The sequence below is a fragment of the Atta colombica genome, unplaced genomic scaffold (assembly GCF_001594045.1).
Source record: "Atta colombica isolate Treedump-2 unplaced genomic scaffold, Acol1.0 scaffold146, whole genome shotgun sequence".
NCBI classification, from domain to species: domain Eukaryota; kingdom Metazoa; phylum Arthropoda; class Insecta; order Hymenoptera; family Formicidae; genus Atta; species Atta colombica.
Window position 1 is genome coordinate 347,620 of NW_017259235.1, and position 9,298 is coordinate 356,917.

The following is a 9,298-nucleotide window of genomic DNA, read 5'->3' on the forward strand; positions in this document are numbered from 1 at the left end:
ATATATATATATATTTATATATTCGTCCAATATATCGCGGTTATCTATAATACGGCTCTTTCTTTATTCGACGAGAAGAGGCAGTTAAACACGTACAAATAGCACGAATATGATAGACTATCTTTTTTCTGTGTTTAATACACGCATCATCACGTAGCCGGCGATCGTGGCAATCGCGATTCCCAATCCTGCTTTCCACCAAACCAAGGAGTCCCCTTGCATTAGGCCGAATTGATTTATGTGCCTGAAATGTCGAAGCACAAGATTCACTGTCATTCAGTTGCGCAAGAAACGTTGACTATTCTAGCATGATAAAACCATACTATCATACTCTCAAAACATCGTGATTATATTTAGTGATACATATAGCGAGCAACACAGACATAAATACTGATGAAATTCGGATCAATTGACAGTGGAGTTTTATCATACAAGTGATATTAAATCGAAAGAAAAAATTTTCCTGTTAGAATAACTATCCAGTGGACATTAACTAAAAATAATTATCCAGTCTTAATGTTATAATTTTGCACTTAACAATATAAATTAATATGCATGGTGTTATATAACGGTTACATTGTTGAGTATAAAATTGTAATATAGATATGTTATTTTTAGTTCGTGTCGATTTCAGAGTATGTGTAAGAAAAGCGGTTTGAATTGACAGAAAATTCATAAGAGATTCGTAATATATTGCATACTCATGCAAGAACGAAACCAAAAAAAGCGATGTATACGCTATTAAGTTATGACTTAAAACACGTGGGCGACGCAAGGAAGAAACACAAGCAATAATGTGAAATAAAACCTTGTGAAACTCCACCATGGAGAGGGTAAGGATTCGACAAGCAACATGTGGATTGTACGCCTCATATGACTGAAAAGAGCCAATTACATTGTAACATTTGGTCCGTGCGATGACATTTTTTAATATGAGCAAATTGCCCAATATATTTAATATGAGAAGATGAAAGATGTTTTCCAATTAACACATCTTTACATAAATGTAGTAAATTAATTCACACATTTTCAGTATTAATAAATAATTTAATCCTTTCAATTACATATTCTTTGTCATGATAAACTCATGACCTTAAAAGAATTAAATTATTTATTAACACAAAAAAATATAAAAATCGATTTACATTCAATTGCACCAATGACTTAATTATCGTCACTATATCCGATATTCAGCCCGAGAGCTACTAATCATACATGAAGTTATGTCGTGACAACGTTAAATTATTTATTAATACTGAAAATACATAAATTAATTTGTTTGTGTCAAGATGTCTCAAGCAATTGGAAAGCATCCGGAGTTAACTCCGTAAGCACATGCATCGAGAGGAATATATGACGATTAATTGAATGCAGTTTTCACCATTTGTTCAAGCTTCTAGATTTTTACAGTGTGAAATTGAAATTCGAACCAACCTGTCTCGGTAAAATAATACCCACGCTCCTTGAAAGCGGCTAAACACGAAATATCTTATTGTTAATACCGAATTATCTCCTTTTTTTTCTTTTCTTTTTTAATATTACACTACTATTTCTTAAATTAAATTATAAGAAAAGAACGAAGAGAAGGTGCGGCATAAAACACTGTTTTCTGAAAGTAATCATTGGAAAATATCGTACGAAAAAAAAAATAAGCGAAGCTTTAAAAATCTCGACGTGTAATCTATACTTTCAGATATGTCAGCTGCAAAGGAAAATATCTACTATATGTGAATCGAGGCAGCCCGAGATCCATTCGATAAAGTTTCATTAATACCGTTCTTAAAGAGTATAGATAAACTTACGGGAAGGCTGCCATCGTAGCTAATTTGACGAAGATCTCACGTCGGATCGTTCGTGAGATGCTGTACGGCTGCGGAGGCATCAGTTTGTACTTGCTGCAAAAGGCAGCTGGTTGCAACAGATAACTCTGCTTTACCTCAGAAAGGTCACTTTTATTTGCTACTATCAGAACGGGAATTTTACTATCGGCGAAATATTTCTGCAAAGACATATGCATTGTTTATCATCGTGAATATATTTCAATCGTAATAGATGCAAGAAAACGCGATGCTTACGATGTAAATGCGCGCTATATACTCGAATGACTTTGGATTACTGGCGTCGTAAACAAGAGCAGCCACATCGCACTGTATTTCTGCTGGCGTTAAAGCATCCTGAACATTCATCACGTTTATATCCTTCAATACTATGGTTTTCTCCTGCCCATACACATGTAATGTATTCACAGTAATGTGAGCGGTCGATGGTACCGCTTTGTCATTCAGTTTCTACAATTTCGCATAAAGAGATTTAATCGCGACAGTTTTTTTTGGTCAAAGTCCTGAAAAGTAATCAGTCATTTACCTCGAGTTTAGGGTCGATAAGAGTTCTACATAATGTAGTCTTCCCGCTACTTTTCGGTCCTATGACATGACAAGTATAAACATTTCTGCTGGACTGCTTCTTTGCCAGATCTACCTTCTTCTCACGAGTTACGACAATGGAACTTGTTTGACACTCGTTGTGATACATGTTGTATCCCAGATATGCCATGTATTCCAAGGTTTTGCGAACGTTTGTTAGTGTCAGCAATGCCCATTGACACATATACCCTTGGAATGTAATCCATCCCTGTGGAAATATTACACACACGTTATGCCAAATTAATTTGCTTTCAAATATATGTATACATATAATTGTTGTCTAATATTTTTCCATTTCTAAAATCCACATATCGGTTTCTTGTCGTTTAATATTCTTTATTGATTTATTCTATATAAATTTCAAATCTTTATTTTTACTGAAGCCACCATCGTGCCGATCAACATATTGGCTTTTTCTTCTACTTTTATAAAAAAGAATCGATCAATGTCAGAAGTAACGATGATGTGAACCACTACCTTTTCGTTCGTAGCTACGGTGTATTTGTATTCATCACCCCATGGTGGGAAAAGACATCGCGAGAACAATGACTCCATTTCCAAGGGTGAGAGAGCTCCGTCGCGATCGCGATCGTGCTGCATAAACAGTAATGTTAAAAACTCCTGTCCCTTGTGCGATAATTCCGTGCTGCAGCCGGATGGAATTTTCAATCTAAAAACCAGAGTTATTCAATGACATTTATTAGAAGAACTCTAAGTAGCTCTGTGACGTTTATACGTACGAAGGATGAATATATTCTTTTGATATTTGCAGCTCATTATCATATCCGAATTTCCTTAACACAGCCCAAGTCGTTTCGTTTCTTCCGCGTTGTATGAATAAACATTGTAAGTACATAAAACCTATGTAATTGCAATTAATTAGTTTTATGTGAATTAGAAGTTTTATGTGAAGTTGCTTAAATTTAATATGAAATAACTAAGATATATATCTCACCTTTCATTGTGACACACCCATTACATATACCATCGCAGATGTTTTTTGATAGCACAGCTTTTACATCCTCCAGCACTTGTGGTTGTAATGGCGTGTTGAAGCACCATTGCTGAAATGCATTCAACTCCATATCGTTTAAAAGTCCATCGTTATCTACATCACATATCTGCATTGGGAAAAAAACAACATAATTTATATCATAAAAATTATGATTTTTTTTGTATATTTATATATGAAAAACACTCACTTTAAAAATTCGCTGTAGGGCAGTTTTGCATTCTTCTGTGAGCTGGAATAATAAGAGATTGAATTTAAAAAAAATTTAGATATTAAATTAAAGGAATATAAGACAAATATTTTACCTCTTGTGTGTCATAATTATATAAAGGTGTAGTCGGATGCAGAACTGCCTTTTGTGCATAATAAAATGTTTCCGAGACATTCTGAAGTGTTTTTGCCGAACACTGAAAATACATATTTTTTTATATAACGCTTCTTCCATTTTTCTCATTTATCAGCAAAATGGTATCTTACCTCTATGCAACTTTCAATCTCTGTGAACTCTTTCATAATGGGATATACAGCCTGGAATTGCAAAAGTAGAAATCATTAACACATATGTGCTAAACAAGGATGCTAATTAAAATCTCTGTAAGAGACTGCAAACCTCTATGGTGGAATAATCCACAAGATCAATCTTGTTGCCTACAAGAACAACTGGACACCGATTGTTGGACGAGCATCTTCTGATTAATGGTAACCAATAGTTGGCAGCTCTGTCCAGAGTGTCCTCGTCGTCCACGGAATAAACTACGCATATTACATGTGCCTTTTGAATCTCCTCTGTTAGTTGATCCTCTGTTTGCTCCACGGCTACAATGTCAAATTTTTGCTTTAATATAAGACAGGAAGAAATACAATTGATGTAACAAATTCTCTAACAAATTATCCAGACAAAGTCCAAAATCAAAGTCCAAAATCAAGAGAAATATATTAAAGATGTTTTATATCCTTATTTTAGGATTTCATAGTCGATCCTTGTATCTAAAACTATCTTAAGTAATAATTTTAAAACGTCACAAATCAGAGAGTATAGTATAATATTATTATCTTAAGACATTACTTAAGGCAGTTTTGAAATAAAAGCTAACCTTAGATCTTGGTCTGAGTTAATCATATTTAGATGTTTTAATATGTCTTGAACATTATGAAGTAGTATAGCATTGCGATGCACAGAATTAAAAAGAGAGAAATACAGAAATGTTGGAATGCTCGAGGATACCTGAATAATCGACTATATGCGTCGGTACTTGCTCCGGGGTGACATCCGCCGGTATCGTGATCTCCTCGGCCTTACTTGGAACCTCTTCCGCATATTCCTCACTCACGAGGGACAATATCAAGGAAGTCTTGCCGACACCACGCTCGCCGATGAGCAGTATTCTGACGTTGCGTCGAGACGTGACCGGACGCTGCACCATGCTGTCCGCCGACTATACCGCTTCAACAACGAACGGCGTTCAATCCTTCGCGAACGGCATCCTCACTCCGTACCTCCCGGAGGAGTGTTGCTGATCGAAATATAACCTGTAATATACCGCAAACGCGCCAATAACACGGCACCAGCCTTGGCAATTCTATCTTACGTTGACATTTTATTTAACGTTGGAGACAATCAACGACGCATCACACTCTCGAGCCTATTTCCTCTTTTTCTTTTAGAACTTTTAGAACAGAGTGTGTATCGTGCTATAGAAGAATCGCACTTTGCCTCAAGCCTCAACGCTTCATCGAGATCAACTCTAATCGTCGCCGCTGGAGACTAAGTAAACCTCAGCGGATTCGGCTAAAGTAGTAACGCTCCGAGGGTGGCCTTTTCAAGGTTATCTATGCCACCGCAATGAATGATACCGTATGTGTAAATGTACATACATGCGTAATACGTGACAGTGTGCGCGCATGAAGATCCGTTCGTTTTGCGCCTTGCGTTACGTTCTCTGTAACGGATAAAGAACATGCCCTACTGAAAAAAATCAAACATTCTGACTTTGATTGCTCATAACTCCATTAAAAATCATTGTACTACAATTAAAAAAAAAAACAGATTCTTAAAACTGATACGTTGCTCTATGAGTAGTATAATTACCAATTTAAAAAAAAATAGAATATACAAGGTGTCTGAAAATTGTTTTGAGAGAATTCGTGGATACGTAGAACGAACTGCAAGAGAAAATTGTTTATTTTCTTCTCATAAAGCTCTAAGAATTTTTTTTTAATTTTTTCAGAATTTTTAATATCATATTTTCTCATGTTGTTAAAAAAGAGAAAATGCAGTACTTAAAAAGTTCTGAAATAATTTGTAGAGTTCTATGAGAAGAAAAATAAATAATTTTCGTCTCTTGCAATTTTTTTGTAAAGTTGATAGTGATTTGAGTAAAAAATTATTGAAAACCAATTTTCAGCAATTTTTAGCAATATCTTGTTAGCTAGTGCGAAAATTACAAAATGGTAATGGAGGAAAGAAGACTTTCCTCAGTTTAGTTCGCTCTACATGTCCACGAACTCTGTCAGAACAATTATCAGACATCCTGTATAAATTTGAACTAAAACTATAGTATTACTACTGTTCTTATAACCAATGGTCATAACAATAGTAACATCATATTTTTATAACTCAAATTTCTATCTATATATTTTACATTTAAAAAAATTAGCATGATATTATTCGATAGAGCTAAGCTTTTCAGCTTTTAGAATCTGTTTTATTAATTACGGTACGATTTTTTTAACGGAGTTATAAGCAATCAAAATCAGAATGTTCTTTTATTTAAATCGCATGTAACTTGATAACAAAAAGTCGTAGGAATATTTTTAAAAACGAATTTTAAAAAAACTTTAATCTTTCACGTCAAATAATCGAAAATTTCATAATAAATATATTCTGAACATAATTTGAACTAACAAAATTCCAAAGAACTTTTTCTCCAACCTAATATTATTTGATATAATATTGCAATAAGTTTTATGCATTTTTACAAGTAATATCACACTTTCTAATAAATTTTTCATACTGATAAAGCTATTATTGGATTGTCCGGAAAGTTCGTGCCGACTAAAATTTAAATTTTAGTATACATTTATTTTAATTAAAATTTTCTGCGTTTCAATTTTCCTTCAACATCGGCACGAACTTTCCGGACAACCCAATACTTTACATTGGTACAAGTACATGTATGGCAACATGACAACACTTTTTATGACTAGCGCTCAATAAATTGATTTAATTTATATGGATTGGAATAACAATCCATATAATGTAAATTATAATGAAAACCGTCCTTAAATAATCAATAATAATAAAATAAAAGAATCGCCACTATATAAGGCAAGAGATTCAAATTATTCAAATCTCCTTACAGAAAAGGAAACGCGCAGCAAAGATTTAAAAAAATATATAACTTATTAGAAATTATAACAAATAGAAATAATACAATTTTATTGGAAAAAAGTGAGAATAGTGAGTTTTTACTGAAAAAGTAAGTCTTCTTCAAAATAGTGAGTAAAGAGAATATAGTGCTCAGCAGCAAATCTGGATCTATAATGATGTTTTAAGTCTTAAGCCTTAAGAAATTGATCTGAGTTTGATTGATTAGAGTTGAATGCGAGAAGAATACGACGATTCGTCCATTTCTTAAGGGGATATTCTATATAATCTGGTGGGTAAAAATCGATTTTTTTTTTTTACATATTTTGCAAGTATTTGATATAGAAAATATGTTTATAAAAGGAATTAACTCGATTTGCAAAATTAACAAAGTTATAGCACCTGGTAGAGAACGATCTTCGGCTCGTTTTCGCAAAAAAAAAACTGCGAAATTCGAAAGATATCGACTTTCTTATTTCAAAAGAATTTAGTGATGAGAAGAAGAATGAAGAAGTTGAAAATATTGCAACACATTTAACGGCGATAGAACATAGAAAAAAGAGAATTTAGCTGATTAATCGTAAGTAAAATTATCTCTATATAATCAGAAAAACTTTAAACGTGTTTTTCTCGAAACTATGTTTTTCAAATTGGCTCCCATATCTCGAAAACTGATCAATCAAGTCAAAATATATATTTTTACAATCATTTTGATGAAAAAAAGGGCAAAAATCGAAACTTAATTTTCAATATGACATTTTTTAAATTATCAGTATTTTTTCTTCATTCTAGTACCTGCTATAGCCAAACTCATACTAATTAAGAATTTCTTTGATTTTTTTCAGATGAGCAAAAGAGCTGGAATCGTGGGAGCCATAAACCTAGTTTTATTTTTCACGACATTATTTAATATTTTATACAGCGCATATATTAACAATTATTTTTTAATTAAAAAATTCTGAAATGTTTTTAAAATATGTACAAATATGTAGAAAAAAAACTTTATCTTATATTTTTAAAAAATTCGAAAAAATACCATAAAAATTCGGCTTTTACACTAGAATATTCCCTTAAGGCTTATGCGGGGTCTACAATAGAAGTAGCAGTCGTAAAGTCTTAAGTAGAAAATTAACCAATCACAGTCGAATATGAGAAGCATAATCGATCTGATCAGAAACCCGGACCGAATCGAAATCGAAAACAGTTTCCCTTTTTTTTAATGAACCGAACTTAAATTTTGTATAATTTATGATACCGAAACCATAACCGAATGGTAAAATTTTATGGTTTTTTTCAGTTTGATTCTTTTTTCAGTTCTTAATCTTCCTTGTTCTTAATCTTTGTTCTGCTCATTCCTTCAAGTCATCAATGTTTAATCCAGTATTACCATCGCCAGCTCTCTTAATAATCAGAATGTAAATACCTCCAATACCTCATATGATATAAGAAATCTGGCGGAATCGCGAGACATATTTAATGTAAACTTTTTTTTAGATACTAGCATTTCTTTTATTTAGATCTTCCTCACTAACATATTGCAAGAATTTATTCTAAGTCATGAAATTCAAGAATATATAGACTTTATATAATAAGTGAGATCTATTCATAAGAATCGAATAAGTTGTAAGAAAGGACTGAGAGAAATATGCCTAAAATAATGTTTAATTTTTATTCAGAGTCACGTGATCAATTGATGCCTCTTTTCGACTAGGCTTTCTAGATCGAACTCTCTCTCTCTCTCTCTCTCTCTCTCTCTCTCTCTCTCTCTCTCTCTCTCTCTCTCCCTCCCTCCCCCCCCTTCTTCCCCCTTTCTTCTTCTTAATAGAATAAATTTAAAGAATAAATAAAATAAAGCAAATGAGTAGAACCGAAAAAAATCATTAAAAACCGTAATTTTTACATTTTCGATTTCTTTACTGGTAAAAAAAAATTGAAACATTAAAAACCGAAACTGAAACCGAAATATTTATTTGATATTTTATTAAACCAAAACTGGAACCGAATCGAAAAAATCTTTCAGTCCGAATCCCTGACTATGATTGATCAATTTTCTCTATGATTGCTCGATTTATATGATAAATTGGATTATAAAATTAGTAATTGAACATTGATAATACATAATATTATATAATTAATCGATATTATTGTACAAATCTATATTATTGTAAAATGTAAACAAATGGAGAAGGCTCCGATTGCACACATCACATTACACATGTGTTACACACATGTATCGCTAATTGACCAATTAAAAAATTATCATGTTCAGTTTACGTCAAAATATAAAAAGTGAAATAAATATTTGTGACACGAAAAATTAAAATATATACAATATTTGGATTGAGCATGATATTATGAAGTAAATGTATTTTTCAGGCACAATTGGAAAAAAATTATCATCTTCTTTTCTAATCACATCTCGTTTTATCTGACATTGCAACATCTGAAAACAGCATAATACGCAACTGGAAAGAAAAAATAAAAATTGATAACATA

The 9,298-nt window shown here is 32.5% G+C and overlaps 1 protein-coding gene and 1 pseudogene across 3 annotated transcripts; both read right to left on the reverse strand.

The window, feature by feature from the left end:
* Positions 1–28: 28 nt before the first annotated feature.
* Positions 29–5,301, reverse strand: LOC108685107 (mitochondrial Rho GTPase). Of its 3 annotated transcripts, none has more exons than XM_018189753.1 (13): positions 4,661–5,301; positions 4,046–4,251; positions 3,913–3,963; positions 3,741–3,842; positions 3,626–3,667; positions 3,379–3,544; positions 3,164–3,284; positions 2,901–3,093; positions 2,365–2,631; positions 2,076–2,288; positions 1,803–1,999; positions 809–877; positions 29–244 (listed from the first exon to the last, which is right to left on the reverse strand). In XM_018189753.1, the coding sequence occupies exons 1-13, from the start codon at positions 4,857–4,859 to the stop codon at positions 118–120; spliced, it is 1,953 nt and encodes a 650-aa protein (XP_018045242.1). In that variant the 5' UTR covers positions 4,860–5,301; the 3' UTR covers positions 29–117. The 3 variants fall into 3 exon arrangements, with proteins under 3 accessions (XP_018045242.1, XP_018045243.1, XP_018045244.1); XM_018189754.1 differs by lacking the exon at positions 809–877 and adding an exon at positions 1,435–1,473; XM_018189755.1 differs by lacking the exon at positions 809–877.
* A 3,925-nt stretch (positions 5,302–9,226) lies between these two features.
* The window catches only part of LOC108685089, a 6,568-nt pseudogene continuing 6,496 nt past the window's right edge, over positions 9,227–9,298 (reverse strand).